Raw genomic sequence first — 24,077 nt, 5'->3', positions numbered from 1 at the left:
AGGCATCCAATTTTACCATCAAAATGATTCATTAAATCTGTCCCAAGGGCTTGTCATTGCCCACCCACTGATAGAATTCCCTTCATGATTTAACTTTTTTCCCCTCTCCTTTGTCCAGTGCATGATAGTGACAGTTGGTCTGCCTGTAGGGGAGACTAAGTATATAACACACCACATGTGGACCAGCAGGCTTTTATTGGCAATAGTTTGGTCTGCACTGTAACGGTTGTCATTTTAATGGAATGAAAAGGATGAAAGATCATCTATGTATTAATACTGCCTCGGCCCATTTTATTAAGCTAGGATGGAATGGTTGTGAGATTTAATCAATAGACCTACTAAGAAGTCAAACATGGATGGAATTCTATCACGACCTAAGCAGAACTTCATTCAGGATCATTTTCTGTCTAGGTTCACTATAGGGCATGTTAATAGCAGAAACATCACATTCCCTCGACATGAGTGACTTACTATCTAGACAAGATACTTGATGTTTCTTGACATGTAGTTGATTCAATGCCAGTTAGTTCAGTAGCATAGGGGTTTATTTGTCTCTCTAGCCAGAATATGAGGACCATTCTGAATGTAACATAGACCAACATTGAAAACATAGTAACGATCACCAGCGTGATAAAGGACGTGTTTGTGAAGCAGCACATGAGCCGTTATTTCCCTCTTTGTTGGCCAGAATACCAAGCCCGTCTTATCACACTGACTCACTCACACAACGACCAGTAAGACCAGTCAACCGGACCTCTACAAAGCACTAGAACCCAGCAGTGTCCCTATAGCAACACCTCTCTCCTCTCCCCTCACCCACCTCCAAAAGCACCACAATGACTGCCACAAAGACCCCCACACTTACACACCACACTTAGAGAGGGGGTGCTATTGTCATGAGCACCCAGGCAGAAGGCAGGCAGGGCCCAGATGGTCATCTGGTCTTTTATCTGTGTGCCTACTACTACTGAAGGAATGGAAGGATCCCCGGAAGGCAAGCGGGATGAGGTCACCATCTGCTGCAGCTGAGGTCATCTGTCCAAAGCTCTGGTATTAGCCACGCCACTGGTCCTTCCATCCACCATCCCCCAAGGCCCAAGACATGAGAGGGGAAGGGGGATCTAGGTGCAATTAACTCTTCCCCCCCTTTGGTCTTCATGGAATGGAGTCTACTCCAGGGGGGGGGGGGGGGGGGCGACGACACAAGGTTAATGTTGTGGTTTTTAAAGGGACAGGACAATGTTTTTTATAGCCCTTTAAGGAACATTCCACACATACAGCTTCCAATGGGACATTGATATGACCTAACTTAGATGTAATAATCTATAACTAATTATTGATGCAAGATCCATGGTTGAACAGAATTGTTTGATAATCACCCCCCAGAAAAGTTATGGATATTTGCCACATTCATTTATTGGCAATGCAAAATCTTTATAAAACAGGATAGCTACACAATTTGATTGCATTGAAAATCTACATAAAAGCCTTCACCCCGGCCCAACACTTCAGTTTATGTTTTGACGGTACATACATGGAGAACTTTTGAAAACATATTGTGTTATTATAACTGATTACTTTTAGTATGAACATCATTCCATATTCACCATCAAAACATAGCTACCTTTATACTGAAGTGTTTGCTTTGCATATGAACATATTTCAATCAAATAGAATAGTACCGTTACTTTTTGACATTGTAAAAATGCTCTTACACAGCTGGAATAATGTTATATATGCACTTTCATCTTATTTCCTTTTGATTGAGGGGAAAGAGTTTGAATATGGCGCTTGCTCACATTTCCAAGAAAAGTTCCCTCTGGAACATTGACAATTGCAGTAAATGAGAATTCAGAAACATAATCATATGCAGGATCTATGAAAAAGATGTCCTGTCTGTGTATCTAGCTGGCTTGTCCTGTAGGCTAAGGCACTGTTCTGTTCTAGGGAAGGGAGCACTGACGCTCCCTCGCTCTACAACCAAGGTGCATGAATTGCGGAGGAAACTGAATTAGAGAGGAGATATAGCAACTCTTGGGAGGACATTGGAATTAAATAAAAAATAATCTTTGTTTAAAGTAGAAGCCCAAAAGCTGAAACGTGTTGGTTCCACTTTTAACAATAAAACAATATTTTTATTTAATTAGATTGTCCTCCAAGAGTTGCTAAATCTCCTGTCTATACGGTTCTTTTCTAGGGCAGGGTTTCCCAAACTCGGTCCTGGGGCCCCCACTGAGTGCACATTTAGTTTTTTGCCCTAGCACTACACAGCTGGTTCATTATCATGAAGAACACTGATCTCAGAATAAGACAAAGAGAAAAAGCGCCAAAGTGGTTTTGGTGTTTCTTGGTTTCAGGAGCTCTTGTCCTGGCCGAGGCTGGGGTTGAGGGGTGGATGGAGGGTTGATTCAGGAGCTCTTGTCCTGGCTGAGGCTGGGGTTGAGGGATGGATGGATGGCCGATTTAGGAGCTCTTGTCCTGGCCGAGGCTGGGGTTGAGGGGTGGATGGAGGGTTGATTCAGGAGCTCTTGTCCTGGCTGAGGTTGGGGTTGAGGGATAGATGGAGGGTCGATTCAGGAGCTCTTGTCCTGGCCGAGGCTGGGGTTGAGGGGTGATTGGAGGGTTGATTCAGGAGCTCTTGTCCTGGCTGAGGCTGGGGTTGAGGGATAGATGGAGGGTCGATTCAGGAGCTCTTGTCCTGGCCGAGGCTGGGGTTGAGGGGTGATTGGAGGGTTGATTCAGGAGCTCTTGTCCTGGCCGAGGCTGGGGTTGAGGGGTGGATGGAGGGTTGATTCAGGAGCTCTTGTCCTGGCTGAGGTTGGGGTTGAGGGGTGGATGGATGGCCGATTTAGGAGCTCTTGTCCTGGCTGAGGCTGGGGTTGAGGGGTGGATGGAGGGTTGATTCAGGAGCTCTTGTCCTGGCTGAGGCTGGGGTTGAGGGATAGATGGAGGGTCGATTCAGGAGCTCTTGTCCTGGCTGAGGCTGGGGTTGAGGGCTGGATGGAGGGTTGATTCAGGAGCTCTTGTCCTGGCCGAGGCTGGGGTTGAGGGGTGGATGGATGGTTGATTCAGGAGCTCTTGTCCTGGCTGAGGCTGGGGTTGAGGGGTGGATGGATGGTTGATTCAGGAGCTCTTGTCCTGGCTGAGGCTGGGGTTGAGGGATAGATGGAGGGTTGATTCAGGAGCTCTTGTCCTGGCCGAGGCTGGGGTTGAGGTGTGATTGGAGGGTTGATTCAGGAGCTCTTGTCCTGGCTGAGGCTGGGGTTGAGGGATAGATGGAGGGTTGATTCAGGAGCTCTTGTCCTGGCTGAGGCTGGGGTTGAGGGCTGGATGGAGGGTTGATTCAGGAGCTCTTGTCCTGGCTGAGGCTGGGGTTGAGGGATAGATGGAGGGTTGATTCAGGAGCTCTTGTCCTGGCTGAGGCTGGGGTTGAGGGCTGGATGGAGGGTTGATTCAGGAGCTCTTGTCCTGGCTGAGGCTGGGGTTGAGGGATAGATGGAGGGTTGATTCAGGAGCTCTTGTCCTGGCTGAGGCTGGGGTTGAGGGCTGGATGGAGGGTTGATTCAGGAGCTCTTGTCCTGGCTGAGGCTGGGGTTGAGGGATAGATGGAGGGTTGATTCAGGAGCTCTTGTCCTGGCTGAGGCTGGGGTTGAGGGCTGGATGGAGGGTTGATTCAGGAGCTCTTGTCCTGGCTGAGGCTGGGGTTGAGGGATAGATGGAGGGTTGATTCAGGAGCTCTTGTCCTGGCTGAGGCTGGGGTTGAGGGCTGGATGGAGGGTCGGGGTGGAGAGCTGCTCGTAGCTGGGTAGGCTATCCTGGCTGGGGACCCCTGCACCACCCTGTGACCTCCTCCTCGCTTGCCCCTGTGCTCCCCCCATGTCCCCCTGCCCCTGCGCTCCCCCCATGTCCCCCTGCGCTCCCCAAATGTCCCCCTGCCCCTGGCTTGTCCCAGACAACAGCTGGGTAAGGGACTCTGCGATGTGGTTGAGTGTCTGGTCCATGCGTTGTATCTGTAAGTAGATGGACAAACAGAAAAGTCAATGCTGTACAGATCAATATAATATAATTAATAGATAGTCTTTCTATTTTACTGTCTGTTTTTGCTTAAAATGGAAATGTGTATTCTAATGTTCTCGTTATCTGCTTTTTTCAGGCAAATCACCAAATCCTTTTCATCTTGGGAAAACAAACCAAGACATTATCATCCCTCATTAAATGATCAAAAGAGTTTTAATGAAAGCCAAAACAAATAGAAAACTTGAAAGGTTTTGTAAATGAAAATCCACCCTGGTTGTCAACTCCTATTTAGGGATATCATTAGGGGACTGATTATGTCGGTGTAGAGTGAATTCCCTCCTATCAGACCTCTGTGCTGGAGGAAAAACTGTCCTCTGCAAAGCATCAGTCTGAACACAGTTGAACCAAATTGATGGCTTTTCTATAGTCAAACTGACTTGGCACAAACCGATTTTGGTCAAACCAATTTGGGACAAAATGGCTGCTGTGTGTCACTGAGTTGGGTGCTTAACATTGGCTGTGGGTAAGCTGGCACAAAAATGGAGGGCTTTGAAATCTGCTTAAAGGCACAATAGAAATGACACCTGTAGATGAGTAGCCGTACTCTGTTCAGAGAGCAGAGGCTGTAACATGGCGTAACGTCCTACCTTGTCCTCCATCCTGTTGAGTCTGGAGCCGATGGTGTTGGTGCCTTTGTCTTTGGCTTTGTCTTTTGCCCCAGGAGCATCATGGTCCAAGTCATAGAACAGCGAAACAAGACGACGTAACAAGAAACAAGAAGAGACATAAGATTCTGTAAGATACAGTAGAGATATGGTACACTGTGTCCAGCCCCTCTAAGATGCTGTAAATTACAGTAGAGATATAGTACACTGTGTCCAGCCCCTCTAAGATGCTGTAAATTACAGTAGAGATATAGTACACTGTGTCCAGCCCCTCTGAGATGCTGTAAATTACAGTAGAGATATAGTACACTGTGTCCAGCCCCTCTGAGATGCTGTAAATTACAGTAGAGATATAGTACACTGTGTCCAGCCCCTCTAAGATGCTGTAAATTACAGTAGAGATATAGTACACTGTGTCCAGCCCCTCTAAGATGCTGTAAATCACAGTAGAGATATAGTACACTGTGTCCAGCCCCTCTAAGATGCTGTAAATTACAGTAGATATATAGTACACTGTGTCCAGCCCCTCTAAGATGCTGTAAATTACAGTAGATATATAGTACACTGTGTCCAGCCCCTCTAAGATGCTGTAAATTACAGTAGAGAACCGTTTACCTGAGCTAGTCTGGAACAGGGTCAGCTTCCCTAGAGACTGGTCCAGTCTAGAGGAGAATTAAACACATTGAATGCAGTGCATTGGTTTATATACAGGTGCAGTCATGGCACAGCATGCTGCACTCACCTGGGTCAAAATCTGAGAGAGAAAGTCAGACACAAAATGTCATTTCCGTGGTGATACGGAGGATATTTATTATTTCAATTTAATGCAGTAAAAAAACAATATTGGTGGATTTTGACCCAGACGAGTGTGACAAAAAAAAAAGACTGCATCCCCACTGGGCAGAAACTGGTTGAAACAACGTTGTTCCCACATCATTTAAACCCTCAAAAACCTATACGATGACGTTGTATCAACGTAGAAAACGAATTGGTTTTGCAAAACGTCACCAACGCGAGGGCATTCATCTTTTTTTCAACTCAACTTCTAACCTAAATCTAATGACATGGGGATTGTTTTTGTTGATTTGACGTTGTATTCACGTTAGTTGAGAACTCAACTAAATGTACATCAAAACTAGATGTTGAACTGACGTCTATGCCCAGTGGGTCTGTAGTGTGCAAGTCATATGCACTTTTATCAGTGACTGACTTAATTGCAATGGATGAGCTAACCCGCATAAAGACCTTGATATCAATTTCAAATGAACGGGACTTAGGAGACAGTGTGCGATGCAGCCCACCTCCTCTGCAGCTCCTTGATGCGCACCATGAGATTCAGGTGTCCTTGGGAATACTGCTCGATCACGTCTCGCACGTCATAGGGCTTACGTGCTTGCTGCAGAACACACACACAGTGTTAATCACCCTCAGCAGTAAAAACTCTAAAGAACTCAACAGATCAAAAATCTGCCATCTTGTAAAATAAGTCTTTCTAACACAGTTTGTGAAAAGAAGTTTGAGTTGCAGACTAGAGAATATATGAAAAGATCCCTCTCTGATCCCTCTCTGATGTAAGCACACAGTCATACCACACGCACACACAATTATTGAAAGCAGTCAAGACAATACACAGGTACACCCCCCAAAAATGACATATTGTAGCTTTAAAGTTGAGAACTATGACACTCATAGTTTTAACCCACTTTAATCTGAGAACTTTGACTTAAAACACACATGGTGTTAACCCATTTTAATCTGGGAGCTATGACTTAAAACACTCATGGTGTTAACCTACTAAGTTGAGAGCTGTGACTTAAAACACTCATGGTGTTAACCTACTAAATTGAGAGCTGTGACTTAAAACACTCATGGTGTTAACCCACTTTAATCTGAGAGTTATGACTTAAAACACTCATGGTGTTAACCCACTTTAATCTGAGAGTTATGACTTAAAACACTCATGGTGTTAACCCACATTAATCTGAGAGCTGTGACTTAAAACACTCATGGTGTTAACCTACTAAATTGAGAGCTGTGACTTAAAACACTCAGGGTGTTAACCCACTTTAATCTGATAGTTATGACTTAAAACACTCATGGTGTTAACCCACTTTAATCTGATAGTTATGACTTAAAACACTCATGGTGTTAACCCACTTTAATCTGATAGTTATGACTTAAAACACTCATGGTGTTAACCCACTTTAATCTGATAGTTATGACTTAAAACACTCATGGTGTTAACCCACTTTAATCTGAGAGTTATGACTTAAAACACTCATGGTGTTAACCCACTTTAATCTGAGAGTTATGACTTAAAACACTCATGGTGTTAACCCACATTAATCTGAGAGCTGTGACTTAAAACACTCATGGTGTTAACCCACATTAATCTGAGAGCTGTGACTTAAAACACTCATGGTGTTAACCCACTGAGTGTTTTTTTTCCTGTCACAAACCGACATGATGTACATCAGTTGTGTAAAGTTCTTAAGTAAAAATACTTTAAGGTATTACTTAAGTCATTTTTGGGGGTATCTGTATTTTACTATTTATATTTTTGACAACTTTTACTTCACTACATTCCTAAAGAAAATATAGTACTTTTTACTCCATACATTTTCCTTGACACCCAAAAGTACTCATTATATTTTAAATGCTTTGCAGGACAGGAAAAGTCCAATTCACGCACTTATCAAGAGAACATCCCTGGGCATCCCTACTGCCTCTGATCTGGCGGACTCACTAAACACACATGCTTCGTTTGTAAATTATGTCTGAACGTTGGCGTGTACCCCGGGCTTTCCATAAATTAAAAAAACAAGAAATGGTGTCATCTGGTTTGCTTAATATAAGGAATTTGGATTGATTTATACATTTACTTTTGACACTTAAGTATATTTTAAACCAAATATGTTTAGACTTTTACACAAGAAGAATTTTACTGGGTGACTTACTTCGCTCATTTTCTATTAAAGCATCTTTACTTTTACTCAAGTATGACAGGTACTTTTTCCACCACTGATGTACAGTATCTATCCTTCATGAGCCACTAGGTGTGTTTGACTGTAGAGTCAGTTTCTCTGTGCGTGCCGTGCAGGGTGCTAAAAGGGTAGAGCAGTGCAGCAGTGGGCCTGTAGCCTGTAGAGTAGCTACCTCAGCTGAACTCAGGCCTCAACTGACGTGGACTCAGACGTTACGCTACTTCAACACAGCCTCACAGTAGATGGTGTTCCAAAGATATATACGTGTCACCAGATCAAACGCACCTACTTCACAGCAAACATAAAGACATTCTACACACACGCTGGAACATCACCAGTCTCTTCAACTAAAACCCTGGAAAACACACTACAGAGTATTCTAGAACCCTAAAGACAGTGTTTGAGTGATCAGGCTAAGCCCATACACACAACCATAATAACACTATAATCTAAAACCAAGTCCAAACCCCCCCCCCCCACCACCACCCTCCCACCCCCCACACACACTACTTAGAACCCAGACACACACAGACTCAGAGGCAAACACACAACTTGAGTGATGTCCGTTGTCCTGCTTTTCAGCCTGAGGGAAGAGTCTCTTCATTGATTGACTATGTTAGTTTTAGGCTGAGCTCCACAACACCCGCTCAGACAGCAGTGTGAAGTTGCCTGTTTGTCCTGGAGTCCCGGTGTGACTTGATCAAGGCAGCCTGTGCGGAAGGCAAACAGTCACACCGAAGTGAGGACAGGCTGACCCGTTAAGAGGACGTGAGGACAGGCAGACCCGTTAAGAGGACGTGAGGACAGGCAGTCCCATTAAGAGGAGGGTAAACAGTCATCAGCGTGACATCATTGTCCCAAACACTACCTAGCGCTAGTCTGCGGCTAACAGCCTGCTGATAAAACAGGATATGCTGTGTGTTGACTGCCGAGGGCAACCAGAAAGAACCAGGATGGGGGGGGGGGGGGGGGGGGGACGTGTGAATGTATGGAGTGGATTGTAATGTTGTTAGGGTAGAGAGGGAAGGAGGAAAGAGCTGAAATAGCAGTAGCCTTCAGGCCTGGGTGCAAATACATGCGTATTTGAGTATTTATTTAAATACTTTTTTCTGTGTTTTTTAGTATTTTCAAATAAACAGCCCAAAAAAAGTACTTTTCTTTGAGGATTTGAATGGTTATTTGTAAAAAAAAAAAAAGTCGACCAAAATGTATGTGAAAGTACTTTTACATTTTTCAAATGCATGGGTCAAATGCTTTCGAGTCAGTATATTTGAGTATTTGTTTTATACTTTCCAAGTGTATTTACAAATACATTTCAATATTCAACTACTTGTTTTTTTTTCTTCAAATATCTGAATACTTGTTTTGAAATGTATTAAAAAGTAATTAAAATAGCTGAAATAGGTTTTGAACCCAGGTGTCGTAGCCTATACCAGAATGTAGGTCGTGGTATCTGTCAATACAGTGGATCGTTCTGCTGGTCAAAAACACTCGTACAAACAACGTACCCACCTGGAATCTCTTCTTAGCGACAAAGTAGCGCATCCGTAGGATCACGTGGATGGCTGCTCTGTGAGTCCCCTGCAGCCTGCGTGAGGGAGATGGCTATGAGGGATTTTTATAGCAAAGTATTCACACCCCTTTACTTTTTCCGCATTTTGTTGTGTTATAGCCTGAATTTAATATGTATTAAATGTACAAAAAAATGGTGTCACTGGCCTACACACAATACCCCATAATGTCAAAGTGGAATTGTGTTTTTCTATTTTTGTTTACAAATTCATTAAAAATGACAAGCTGAAATGTCTTGAGTCAATAAGTATTCAACCCCTTTGTTATGGCAAGCCTAGATTAGTTCAGGAGAAAAACAGTTTCTTAACAAGTCACATAATAAGTTGCATGGATACACTCTGTGTGCAATAATAATATATTGTTGAATGACTACCTCATCCCTATACACCACACAAACAATTATCTGTAAGGTCCCTCAGTCGAGCAGTGAATTTCAAACACAGATTCAACCACAAGGACCAGGGAGATTTTCCAATGCCTCACAAAGAAGGGCACCTATTGGTAGATGGGTAAAATAAAAAGCAGACATTAAATATCCCTTTGAGCATGGTGAAGTTATTAATTACACTTTGGATGGTGTATCAATACACCCAGTCACTACAAAGATACAGGCGTCCTTCCTAACTCAGTTGAAAGGAAGGAAACCGCTCAGGGATTTCACCATGAGGCCCATTGTGACTTTAAAACCGCTACAGAGTTGAATGGTTGTGCTAGGAGAAAACTGAGGATGGATCAACAACATTTGTAGTTACTCAACAATACTGATCTAAATGACAGCGTGAAAAAAAGAAAGCCTGTACAGAATAGATCTATTACAAAACATTCATCTGTATGCAACAATGCACTAAAGTAATACTTCAAAACAATGTGGCAAAGCAATTCACTTTTCGTCCTAAATACAAAGTGTTATGTTTGGGGAAAATACAATAGAACACATTACTGAGTACCCCTCTCCATTTCTTTCCAGCATAGTGGTGGCTGCATTATGTTATGGGTATGCTTGTAATTGTTAAGAACTGAGGAGTTTTTCAGGATAAAAAATAAACTGAATGGAGCTAAACACAGGCAAAATCCTAGAGGAAAACCAGGTTCAGTCTGCTTTCCACCAGACACTGGGAAATTAATTAACCTTTCAGCAGGACAATAATCTAAAACACAAGGCCAAATATACACTGGAGTTGCTTACTAACTATCCAGGAATATTCTCAAGTCAAAACTAGTCAAGTAAACTATACAGTCACAAGGAAATTCATTTGTACAGTACCCTACAACGGTGGTTCTTAACTGGTTTTGCCTCGGGACCCAAATTGAACCAGGTCATCTCAGTCGAGCCCCAGTATTCGCATCACGAAAAATAATCGTCAAAATACAATCTGGAAAACTATATTTGTATTTTCAAATGCTATATTGATAGTAAATGTAGCAATTATATGACAAGGAAACAACATTCCCACCTCTTACATTGTCAATAATACCATTTTGCCCATATGAAGAATGTTAATAAACTCACTGGCTTGAGACCACAAAATCAACAAACATTAGTACTGATAATCAATCAATCAATCAATTTTATTTTATATAGCCCTTCGTACATCAGATAATATCTCGAAGTGCTGTACAGAAACCCAGCCTAAAACCCCAAACAGCTAGAATGCAGGTGTAATAGCTCTATATTGGAAATACTGTGATTGAAGAAAACATTTTCAGAAATTAAATTACTCATAAAAATATGTGTTAGTGTCAACACACCTTCTCCTTGTTTTAAGTTATTTGAGTTCAGACCGGAGTATTTCTTCATACATTATTGTTATATTTTTTACTCCCATGACCCACTCAAAACCCAAAACCCATGACCCACCAGTTGAGAATCGCTGCCCTAGAGCATGAGAGTAATTCTGTAGCTGAAGAGTGTCGGGGTGTGTCAGCATAAATGCTGCCTAAATTGACCCCGGCCTCATTTCTCCTGAATAAACAGATTGAGCCAGATTGAGATGGGGCCTTTCCCTACAGACTACACTTCCAGCAGAGAGTTTAGGGCTGATTATCCTATGAAGCTTCATTCACAGCAATCACTGCCCACTGGACACAGACAAGTTTAACGTTTAGTTTTGATTTACATTTGGTTGAATTGTAAACTAACGTGAAATAAATGTAAAATTAACAAAAAAATTAACCATGTCACTGGATTTAGGTAAAATTCCCTTATGTTGACTTTTTGCAAAACCAATCAGTTTTCCACATTGATTGAACGTCATCACATAAACATTTTTCGGTTGAAATTATGTGGAAACAACATTGATTCAACCACTTTTGCCCAGTGGGTGTCAACTAAGTGGTTTTGCAACATACAGTAAATAAATATATTGATGAATATGTATGTGGCTCAGAAACATTTATGTTTCATACTGAATTTGTCTGTCATTTGCCTCTGATAAAGTGGCTCAAAAAACACGGGTGGTTCCAAAACTTTAGTGGATCTGTCTTTGAGTGTCGTTGTAAACACTAAATCCAGAGTAGACCTTTAACTAAGTGGTGGATGGTCCTGGTGCTTAGCATCCATTAGAGGGAACATGTAGTCTGTCTGGCCTCATCACCCTGATAGAACATGTAGTCTGTCTGGTCTCATCACCCTGATAGAACCTGTAATCTGTCTGGCCTCATCACCCTGATAGAACATGTAATCTGTCTGGCCTCATCACCCTGATAGAACATGTAGTCTGTCTGGCCTCATCACCCTGATAGAACCTGTAATCTGTCTGGCCTCATCACCCTGATAGAACATGTAGTCTGTCTGGCCTCATCACCCCGATAGAATATGTAGTCTGTCTGGTCTCATCACCCCAATATAATCTGTAATCTGTCTGGCCTCATCACCCTGATAGAACATGTAGTCTGTCTGGCCTCATCACCCCGAGAGAATATGTAGTCTGTCTGGTCTCATCACCCCGATATAATCTGTAGTCTGTCTGGTCTCATCACCCTAATAGAATATGTAGTCTGTCTGGCCTCATCACCCTGATAGAACATGTAGTCTGTCTGGTCTCATCACCCCGATAGAACCTGTAGTCTGTCTGGCCTCATCACCCCGATAGAACATGTAGTCTGTCTGGTCGCATCACCCCGATAGAACCTGTAGTCTGTCTGGCCTCATCACCCCGATAGAACCTGTAGTCTGTCTGGCCTCATCACCCTGATAGAACATGTAGTCTGTCTGGCCGCATCGCCCTGATAGAACCCGTAGTCTGTCTGGCAGGTGTCATCACCCCGATAGAACCTGTAGTCTGTCTGGCCTCATCACCCCGATAGAACCTGTAGTCTGTCTGGCCGCATCACCCGATATAACCTGTAGTCTGTCAGGTCTCATCACCCAGATAGAACCTGTAGTCTGTCAGGCCTCATCACCCTGATAGAACCTGTAGTCTGTCTGGCCTCATCACCCAGATAGAACCTGTAGTCTGTCTGGCCTCATCACCCAGATAGAACCTGTAGTCTGTCTGGCCTCATCACCCAGATAGAACCTGTAGTCTGTCTGGCCGCATAACCTGATAGAACCTGTAGTCTGTCTGGCCGCATCACCTGATAGAACCTGTAGTCTGTCAGGTCTCATCACCCTGATAGAACCTGTAGTCTGTCAGGTCTCATAACCCCAATAGATCCTGTAGTATGTCTGGTCTCATCACCCTGATAGAACCTGTAGTCTGTCAGGTCTCATCACCCTGATAGAACCTGTAGTCTGTCAGGTCTCATCACCCAGATAGAACCTGAAGTCTGTCAGGTCTCATCACCCTGATAGAACCTGTAGTCTGTCAGGTCGCATCACCCGGATAGAACCTGTAGTCTGTCAGGCCTCATCACCCAGATAGAACCTGTAGTCTGTCTGGTCTCATCACCCTGATAGAACCTGTAGTCTGTCAGATCTCATCACCCTGATAGAACCTGTAGTCTGTCAGGCCTCATCACCCCGATAGAACCTGTAGTCTGTCAGGTCTCATCACCCCGATAGAACCTGTAGTCTGTCAGGCCTCATCACCCGGATAGAACCTGAACTAAAAGTCTATTTCATTATGTTACTGGGTAGGCAACTAAAAGTCTATTTCATTATGTTTCTGGGTAGGCAACTAAAAGTCTATTTCATTCTGTTACTGGGTAGGCAACTAAAAGTCTATTTCATTATGTTACTGGGTAGGCAACTAAAAGTCTATTTCATTATGTTACTGGGTAGGCAACTAATAGTCTATTTCATTCTGTTACTGGGTAGGCAACTAAACGTCTATTTCATTCTGTCGTCCCTGCACTCTTGCAGTAATCTTACCACCCCTACACAACCATACACACCAAGCCTAAACCTAGAAGACCATGCACTAACTTTATCCCCTGGCCCAGACAAACACCCATGGATGTAATCCCGCCCTCTCTCTCTAACTCTCTCTCCATCTCTCCCCCTCTTTCACCAAAGTGACACTTGGGTGATAAGAGGAGAAATGACCTTGGTAGTGTGGGTCTGGACTGTGTCTGTCTGTCTGTCTTTCTGTTTGTTTGTTTGTTTGTTGGGGACAACAACAAGGCAGGCATATCAAAGGAGCTGAAAGTGACAGGAAAAGGTCATGTCATTACTGGTGTCAACACCCTGGTCTAAACAGCCACTCCCTCTCTCTCTCTGATCTCAGAGCAGCTGACACTGTGACCATCACAATGCTAGATGAGGACCTCTGGCAAGCACCGTTGACTCCTCCTACTTTCTTTAGGCCAAAAACAACCAAGATGAGTTAATGTCTTTGACACGTTATGAATGTCTATAGGTGCTACTCTATCTTCATACTAGTAGCTGTCAATGACCGAGGGGGGTCTAAAACCAAACTACAAACAGCAGCACTATCACAAAATGGCTGCCCCTCCCCTGCTATCATTGTGCTAAATATTGTGGAGTCATCTTGGCTGTTATCTACCAGGGAGCTGAACAGTAGCTGCCTGCTATTCATGACCTCTCGAGTGCCCTCCCCTGATGGGAAAGAAAAGAGCTACCTCCTCGACTGCTCACCACTGCAATCAGGATAAGATAAACAGGAACAAATTGGAACCTTATCTTGTTGGTCAAAATACACCACATGTTAACACATCAAAACATTTGCAAGAAACATTAAAGGCCAGTAGGAAGATCCAGGAACGTTTTACAAATCTCAAATAACTGCTGTGTCATCTGAGCAAAATCTGCCCATAATAAGCCTGCATCTATCCATCTATAGCCAGTAGCTAGTAGACACCTATTGTTGGAGTCACAGGCTCCAATCAACCAATGATATACCTTACTGAACCTGACAGTAGCCTATCAGGGTAAAACCATTAGCCTATAACACACAGAGATCACTAGAGGACCTGATGTCATAGATCCTCATAGTTACACAGTGTGCTGATAATGGCAGTGTAACGGTCTTGACCTGTTTTATGTTGTTTTTGTATGTGTTTATGGTCAGGGCGTGTGTTTTGGGTGGGCAGTCTATGTTTTCTGTTTCTATGTTGGTTTTGGGTTGCCTGGTATGGCTCTTAATTAGAGGCAGGTGTTTTGCGTTTTCCTCTAATTGAGAGTCATATTTAGGTAGGGTGTTCTCACTGTTTGTTTGTGGGTGATTGTCTCCTGTGTCGTCGAATGTATGTACCATACGGGACTGTTTGGCTGTTCGTTTCGTTTTGATGTAGTCTGTTCCTGTCCGTGAGTTTTACGTTAGTTATGCAAGTTCATGTTCAGGTTTTTCATCTACGTCGTTTTCTTGTTTTGTAAATTTGAAAGTGTTTTGTTTCGTGTTGCCATCGTCGTTTATAATAAAAGGATGGCTTATTTCCCGAATGCTGCGTATTGGTCCACTGATCCTTCTCTCCTCTCCTCATCTGAGGAAGAGGAGAACGACAGCCCTTACAGGCAGCCATTTTAGTGAAGGATAAATCAGTCTAATATACCTAGAAAGTGATTATTATTATATATTTTTTTACAATTTTGTACATTTAACCTTTATTTAACTAGGCAAGTCAGTTAAAAACAAATTATTATTTACAAGGACGGCCTACCCCGGCCAAACCTGGACGACGCTGGGCCAATTGTGCGCCGCCATATGGGACTCCCAATCACGGCCAGATGTGATACAGCCTGGATCCGAACCAGGGACCGGTTAAGATCGCTGCGCCACTCGGGAACACAGTAGACACAGTAGACCCTGCTTAATTAAGGAGCATTGTTTAATGGGGCCGTGCTGGTTTCAAGGGGTTTAGCAGGCAATGGGGCAGAGAGTGTGTCCCAGTTAATGATGTCCCTGCATGCAATAGCCAGCCTGACCCATTACCACACTGTTTAGTATGGAGCCTTCAGGGACAGGAATTCAGCCTCATTTACACCACTTTTCTCACAGAGGTCTATATCACAGTGGCTTTCACTACGCCCATGATACGCATACTATGCAAGTGTGTTTGTCTGTGTGTGTGTGTGCGCATGCGTCTTTGTGTCTATCTGTGTGTGTCCTCAGGGAGCTGAAGTCTTCAGGTATCAGACAAGATTAGTCATCATCAAGAGACCGCTGTTACGGTAACTGAGGCGCAACCACTGTTACGGTAACTGAGGCGCAACCGCTGTTATGTAACTGAGGCGCAACCGCTGTTATGTAACTGAGGCGCAACCGCTGTTATGTAACTGAGGCGCAACCGCTGTTACTGTAACTGAGGCGCAACCGCTGTTACTGTAACTGAGGCGCAACCGCTGTTACGGTAACTGAGGCGCAACCGCTGTTACGGTAACTGAGGCGCAACCGCTGTTACGGCAACTGAGGCGCAACCGCTGTTACGGTAACTGAGGCGCAACCGCTGTTACGGTAACTGAGGCGCAACCGCTGTTACGGTAACTGAGGCGCAACCGCTGTTACGGTAACTGAGGCGCAACCGCTGTTACGGTAACTGAGGCGCAACCGCTGTTACGGTAACTGAGGCGCAACCGCTGTTACGGTAACTGAGGCGCAACCGCTGTTACGGTAACTGAGGCGCAACCGCTGTTACGGTAACTGAGGCGCAACCGCTGTTACGGTAACTGAGGCGCAACCGCTGTTACCGTAACTGAGGCGCAACCGCTGTTACGGTAACTGAGGCGCAACCGCTGTTACGGTAACTGAGGCGCAACCGCTGTTACGGTAACTGAGGCGCAACCGCTGTTACGGTAACTGAGGCGCAACCGCTGTTACGGTAACTGAGGCGCAACCGCTGTTACGGTAACTGAGGCGCAACCGCTGTTACGGTAACTGAGGCGCAACCGCTGTTACGGAAACTGAGGCGCAACCGCTGTTACGGTAACTGAGGCGCAACCGCTGTTACGGTAACTGAGGCGCAACCGCTGTTACGGTAACTGAGGCGCAACCGCTGTTACGGTAACTGAGGCGCAACCGCTGTTACGGTAACTGAGACGCAACCGCTGTTACGCTAACTGAGGATCAGGCTGGAAATAGAGCACAGACTGAAAGGGAAACAGACTCACTATGATGATGTCATTATGATGGGACCAATCAGAAAGCAGGGTTATAATTATGTCATTATGAAAGGCTCAATCACAGAGCAGGGTTATGACAATGTCATTATGAAAGGACCAATCCGAGACCAGGGTTATGATGATGTCATTATGAATAGACCACTTAGAGAGCAGGGTTATAACAATGTCATTATGAAGGAACCAATCAGAGAGCCGGCTTATGATGATGTCATTGTGTCATTGATTCACTGTGACACGTGAGTGATGGACGACAGACTGAAAGGGAAACAAACTGACTGTGACACATGGGTGATAGACGACAGACTGAAAGGGAAACAAACTCACTGTGACACGTGGGTGATAGACGACAGACTGAAAGGGAAACAAACTGACTGTGACACATGGGTGATAGACGACAGACTGAAAGGGAAACAAACTGACTGTGACACGTGGGTGATAGACGACAGACTGAAAGGGAAACAAACTGACTGTGACACGTGGGTGATAGAAGACAGACTGAAAGGGAAACAAACTGACTGTGACACGTGGGTGATATAAGACAGACTGAAAGGGAAACAAACTGACCGTGACACGTGGGTGATAGACGACAGACTGAAAGGGAAACAAACTGACCGTGACACGTGGGTGATAGACGACAGACTGAAAGGGAAACAAACTGACTGACACGTGGGTGATAGAAGACAGACTGAAAGGGAAACAAACTGACTGTGACACGTGGGTGATAGACGACAGACTGAAAGGGAAACAAACTGACTGACACGTGGGTGATAGAAGACAGACTGAAAGGGAAACAAACTGACTGTGACACGTGGGTGACTGGGGTCAGAACACACTGGTCCTCCTGGTCCAGATCGTCCCCAAAGCTGCTGTTCCTCTGGAGGGGACGAGGGGGCTGCACCTCCAACAAACCAGGGGTCTTTTTCACTGCCAACACACACACACACACAGTCCCACGCATGCAAACAGGCACACACACACTCAGACTATGCATAGCCAAGTGACAGAAGATTTCCCTATGATCTTATAATGTAATTTCAAAAAAATCCATGCAACCCTTTGACATTTCTATATTTCTGTAGCGAAAACAAAACAGCGCAGTGCTTTGTTACCTGGGAGTGGCGAGCTGAATGTAAGGGAGGAAAGAGAGGTCCAGGACTGCTGGGTATCTGTGAGACCAAGAAGAGCAGGGGAGGGAGGGATGGATGGAGACAAACACACAAGAGAATCATGTAGCTAGCAATCTAGTAGATACATGATCCTCTGGGTGGGATGGGAAAGGCTGGGAGGCGTGCTTTCTATGGGTCATGGAGGTGGAGGGGGGTGGGGGCTAGGCGGGATGGGAGGCATGGTTTCTGGGTGGGGACGGAGGATTGCAGCAGGTGGATGGGGACTAAGGGGGCAATGGGTTGGGGTTATCTTTGTGGGCATTCAAATATATTTTTTATAAAGCCCTCTTTACATCAGCAGCTGTCACAAAGTGCTTTATAGAAACCCAGCCTGAAACACCAACAAGCTACTAAGATAATCATGATAACAAGATAGAATGGTGGCACAACAGACATTTTGAAGGGGGTTCCAGAACCACTATAACCTCAATATGCTGCTGCCAATGTGCTGGAACTCATACATTCAACTGAAGACTGATTTACCTGCAGTTGACTGACTAAAGGGTTATATACCTATACACAAATGTACAGACGGAGCAGGCAGTGAGAGACAGATATAACAGTAACCGAGACAGTGATTGGCCAAGAGGACAGCTGCAGTGATTGGTCAAGAGGACAGTGACAGATGCAGTGATTGGTCAAGAGGACAGTGACAATGATTGGTCAAGAATACAGTAACAGTGACAGTGATTGGTCAAGAGGACAGTAACAGTGACTGGACAGGAGGAGTGGACACTAACAGAAGCTCACCACATCCTAGTGCTTCAGCTAAACAGAAGCCAGAAACAGCAGATAGGGAAAAAGAGAGAGGAGGAGAAAGAGAAACAGAGAGGTAAAGAGAATAGAGAGTGTGTTGAAAACCGTGGGAAATGTCTAATACATTAATACAATTAATCATAATTCAATTGACAGAAATGGAATTGGCTCTGATAACCCCTGGCAGAGTGCAATTAAAATGGGGGTGAACTGCCCCTTTAGGTTACTCCAAGCCACTAAGATGCAGTGTAAATATATATAGGCGAGTAGCCCTCTCCTACCTGTACACACAGTGCTGTAGACGTCAGAGCTGAGCTCCCTCCCACTATTGAACACAGAGTCGTAGGAGATACTGGGAACAGTGGGAGAACCAGGCCCGTCGTCCTTCTCACTGCTCTTCAACTTCCTCCTCAGCTTCACCTGTTTGCAGACGGACAGACGTGAATGGATGGATGCACGGATGGATGGGTGGGTGGGTGGGTGGGTGGGTGGATGGATGGATGGGTGGGTGGGTGGGTGGATGGGTGGGTGGATGGATGGATGGATGGATTGGTGGGTGGGTGGGGGGGTGGATGGATGGATGGGTGGGTGGGTGGATGGGTGGGTGGGTGGGTGGGTGGGTGGGTGGGTGGGTGGGTGGGTGGATGGATGGATGGGTGGATGGATGGATGGATTGGTGGGTGGGTGGGGGGGTGGATGGATGGGTGGGTGGGTGGGTGGGTGGGTGGGTGGGTGGGTGGATGGGTGGGTGGATTGATGGATTGGTGGGTGGGTGGGGGGGTGGATGGATGGGTGGGTGGGTGGGTGGGTGGGTGGGTGGGTGGGTGGGTGGATGGGTGGATGGGTGGATGGATGGATGGGTGGGTGGGTGGGTGGGTGGGTGGGTGGGTGGGTGGATGGGTGGGTGGGTGGATGGATGGATGGATTGGTGGGTGGGTGGGGGGGTGGATGGATGGGTGGGTGGGTGGGTGGGTGGGTGGGTGGGTGGGTGGGTGGATGGGTGGGTGGGTGGGTGGGTGGGTGGATGGGTGGGTGGATGGATGGATGGATTGGTGGGTGGGTGGGGGGGTGGATGGATGGATGGGTGGGTGGGTGGGGGGGTGGATGGATGGGTGGGTGGGTGGATGGGTGGGTGGGTGGATGGATGGATGGATTGGTGGGTGGGTGGGGGGGTGGATGGATGGATGGATGGATGGATGGATGGGTGGGTGGGTGGGTGGGTGGGTGGGTGGATGGGTGGATGGATGGGTGGGTGGGTGGGTGGGTGGATGGGTGGGTGGGTGGGTGGATGGGTGGGTGGGTGGGTGGATGGGTGGGTGGGTGGATGGATGGATGGATTGATGAATGGATGAATGAAATAGCATCGATCTGATAACCAGTGATTCTATATGGACAGCTGACCGTTTTCTTGGGCTTGGGACTGGATACAGAGGAGCTGGGCAGAGCAGGTCTCCTCCTCACAAACGTCTTGAAGGTGGCCGAGTCAGGGTTCTCCACAGCAAAGACCCTCCACGAAGTCTGGCCAGAGAATGTGATCAGGAAGTAAACAGACATGAACATTGCAGGTGACTACTAGAATCTACACCACAGTTGACTCGAGATGAAGGTACTTTTAAGGAATAGTGAGGAACGCATCTACCTAACCAAGCTCCACAGCATCTCTGAATAATAGGGTTTCTGAAATGCAACAGTTGTTGTGGAGTACAAGAGCAGGCTGGTAGAACAGAGATAAGAACGGGCCGAAAAGCTCACTTCACGGCTAGCTTGAAATGTCGCCGGTTGTGCCATCGAATTGGATCCTTTTCTATAGCTCAACTGGTTCGTACGTTGTCAAGGGGGGGGGGGGGGGGGGGGGGGGCGGTCAAGCGTGTTAGCGAGGCAGAGGGCTCCGGGTTTGAGATGTGGAACAGACAGTTTACTCTGAGTTGTAATCAGAGAGGAGGAAGCTAATATTGCTTATCTAGCACACTGTTGTGGGTTTCACTGGGACTGTCTCTGTCAGACTCACCTGGATGAGAATGGCAGCTGCAGGGATCTGCCTGTTGAAGTGCTTCTGCCTCTGTTTCTGTTGAACCTTCAGGGCAAAGCCTGAACCCAGGATCCCCTGCAGACAAACGCAGAGGATTACTACACTACAAAAGTAGGGCTGTTACCTAGTACCATAAAGTGTTCTTCAATTGTTCCCCTAAGGAGAAACCCTCTGAAAATAACTATTTTCACATAACCATTCACCACCAAAGGGTTCTACCTAAATGGAAAAAAGGTTATCCTATGGGGACAAACGAATATCCCTTTTTTTCTAAGAGTGTACTTCACGGTGTTACGGATGAACAAACAGTATCTTTCCACCCGATTACTCCTGCACTTACAGCTGGTAGGGCGAAGAAGGAGATGGCAAAGACTGAGAAACACGATGCAATGGTTTTACCAATCCACGTCTGAGGCACCTTGTCTCCGTAGCCTATAGTTGTGACGGTCACCTGCAAAAGACAAAAGACTGCTAGGAGAGTCATCCCAGACACCTGCCCTGTTAAGTGAAGCCAGACACACACAGACACTCACTCACTCACTCACTCACTCACTCACTGACTCACCAGTGGAGGCTGCTGAGGGAGGACGGCTCATAATAATGTCTGGAACAGAGAGAATGGAATGGCATCAAAGTCAAAGAAACCATGGAAACCATGTGTTTGATGTATTTGATACCATTCCACTGATTCCGCTCCAGTCATTACCATGAGCCCGTCCTCCCCAATTAAGGTGCCACCAACCTCCTGTGAAACACACACACACACACACACACACACACACACACACACACACACACACACACACACACACACACACACACACACACACACACACACACACACACACACACACACACACACACACACACACACACACACACACACACACAGCAGCCTTACCACCCCCCACCACAAGGCGTCAGCGTAGCTCTCGAACTCATTGGCTCCATTGCTGTCCACAGCATCCTTCTCTGCCAGGTACACAAAGTAGGAGGAGAAGATGAGCCCCAGGAAACCAATGTACAGCGTAGTGATGAGCTCCTGGAAACACACATACAGGCAAGCACACACACACACACGCACACACGCACACATGCACGCACACACATACACACACAAAGACACACACACACACACACACACACACACACACACACACACACACACACACACACACACACACACACACACACACGAGACAAGTTATTTAACATAGTTATGTAGAGAGGAATAAAGTTATTAATAACGAAGAAAGGTTTGTCGCTGAGCATTAAATTAGGAGTGTGTGTTAGTGTTTGTCAACTCTGTTTATCGGTGCAGTAAACAACTCATAATAATAAGAATACATGGTATTTATATAGCGCTTTTCAAGGACCCAAACTAACCTGCCTGTGGATGAAGACCACAGAGCCCAGCAGACGCCACGTCCCTCCCTGCCGGTCCACATGGAGCATGCGCAGAATCTGCAGGAAGCGAATCCCTCTGGAACAAAAACACACTCTCTGTGATCGGGGCTCCAGACAAACATTTTCCCCTGGTGGAACTGGTGGCACCAATGAGTTTTTCTGCGGCATCACACAATAGAAAACAATTAGTATTCATCTGATAAAGGGATTTAGTTATAGACAGACTACTGAGATGGTATTACAGATATTACCAATTAGTATTCATCTGATAAAGGGATTTAGTTATAGACAGACTACTGAGATGGTATTACAGATATTACCAATTAGTATTCATCTGATAAAGGGATTTAGTTATAGACAGACTACTGAGATGGTATTACAGATATTACCAATTAGTATTCATCTGATAAAGGGATTTAGTTATAGACAGACTACTGAGATGGTATTACAGATATTACCAATTAGTATTCATCTGATAAAGGGATTTAGTTATAGACAGACTACTGAGATGGTATTACAGATATTACCAATTAGTATTCATCTGATAAAGGGATTTAGTTATAGACAGACTACTGAGATGGTATTACAGATATTACCAATTAGTATTCATCTGATAAAGGGATTTAGTTATAGACAGACTACTGAGATGGTATTACAGATATTACCAATTAGTATTCATCTGATAAAGGGATTTAGTTATAGACAGACTACTGAGATGGTATTACAGATATTACCAATTAGTATTCATCTGATAAAGGGATTTAGTTATAGACAGACTACTGAGATGGTATTACAGATATTACCAATTAGTATTCATCTGATAAAGGGATTTAGTTATAGACAGACTACTGAGATGGTATTACAGATATTACCAATTAGTATTCATCTGATAAAGGGATTTAGTTATAGACAGACTACTGAGATGGTATTACAGATATTACCACTTAGTAATCATCTGATAAAGGGATTTAGTTATAGACAGACTACTGAGATGGTATTACAGATATTACCACTTAGTATTCATCTGATAAAGGGATTTAGTTATAGACAGACTATTACAGAAATAAGGTGTTTCATCGAACATGTCCACGCAGGAATGCATGATTCAACGAATCCAGTGGTGTCATGAAGTTTGGGACAAATAGTCTATAGTTGTTTTGTTCCATAGAGATACATTTGCCCACATCTTTTATGTGCAATAATATCATAGGCTGATTTATTTGGGACTATTTCACCACCTGAGTAAGTGGAAACTCCAAACACATTAGCTTGATCGCTAACTCTAAACATAATACCCACTGCTGGTGACCATGTAGGATTCTAACACTAAAGTCAAGAAGAAGAAAAAACATTTCAGTTGTAGCCTGCTACCCAATGAGGCTATGGCCGATGCAACGGCCGATTCGCATTCCTCGAGCTGCGTATCTCAAAGCCATATCAAATATCTTGGTTGTAAAATAGTTGATATATAGAGCTCACTGGGAGTTGAGAAATAAAAACTACACCTACAGAAAGCTGAGAACCTCCTCTCTTCAACAGCGACAACCGTAGTTGCTTCCAAAGATGTTTACTACCCGCAATTAGATTTTGAAATGTTACAGCCTATACAATCTGAAGAAAATAAAAATCTCCTGGAATGCGGGGAGAGAGTGAGTAAGTGGCTCGCTCATTACAGCAGCAGGCCCCAGCTAAACAGGCACAGAAACCTTCATTACAGCAGCAGGCCCCAGCTAAACAGGGGCAGAGACCTTCATTACAGCAGCAGGCCCCAGCTAAACAGGTACAGAGACCTTCATTACAGCAGCAGGCCCCAACGAAACAGGCACAGAGACCTTCATTACAGCAGCAGGCCCCAGCTAAACAGGCACAGAGACCTTCATTACAGCAGCAGGCCCCAGCTAAACAGGCACAGAGACCTTCATTACAGCAGCAGGCCCCAGCTAAACAGGGACAGAGACCTTC

At 45.1% G+C, this 24,077-nt stretch overlaps 1 protein-coding gene across 1 annotated transcript in view; it reads right to left on the bottom strand.

Annotated features, from left to right (window-relative positions):
- Positions 1-1,294: 1,294 nt before the first annotated feature.
- The window catches only part of LOC129834180 (potassium voltage-gated channel subfamily KQT member 1-like), a 49,369-nt gene continuing 26,586 nt past the window's right edge, over positions 1,295-24,077 (bottom strand). Inside the window, exons 5-18 of the mRNA XM_055898922.1 lie at positions 22,095-22,191; positions 21,610-21,750; positions 21,049-21,159; positions 20,688-20,783; positions 20,081-20,197; positions 18,961-19,099; positions 18,674-18,691; positions 17,867-17,923; positions 17,558-17,681; positions 9,179-9,254; positions 5,984-6,078; positions 5,298-5,344; positions 4,665-4,726; positions 1,295-4,010 (exon numbers count right to left, since the gene is read on the bottom strand). Of these exons, the coding sequence (XP_055754897.1) occupies positions 3,729-4,010; positions 4,665-4,726; positions 5,298-5,344; positions 5,984-6,078; positions 9,179-9,254; positions 17,558-17,681; positions 17,867-17,923; positions 18,674-18,691; positions 18,961-19,099; positions 20,081-20,197; positions 20,688-20,783; positions 21,049-21,159; positions 21,610-21,750; positions 22,095-22,191 (1,462 nt within the window). The 3' untranslated portion in view covers positions 1,295-3,728. The remainder of the gene's footprint in view (positions 4,011-4,664; positions 4,727-5,297; positions 5,345-5,983; positions 6,079-9,178; positions 9,255-17,557; positions 17,682-17,866; positions 17,924-18,673; positions 18,692-18,960; positions 19,100-20,080; positions 20,198-20,687; positions 20,784-21,048; positions 21,160-21,609; positions 21,751-22,094; positions 22,192-24,077) is intronic.

The sequence above is a fragment of the Salvelinus fontinalis genome, chromosome 35 (genome assembly GCF_029448725.1).
Source record: "Salvelinus fontinalis isolate EN_2023a chromosome 35, ASM2944872v1, whole genome shotgun sequence".
In the NCBI taxonomy this organism is placed as follows: Eukaryota; Metazoa; Chordata; class Actinopteri; order Salmoniformes; family Salmonidae; genus Salvelinus; species Salvelinus fontinalis.
This window is presented reverse-complemented; position numbering and strand designations above follow the sequence as displayed.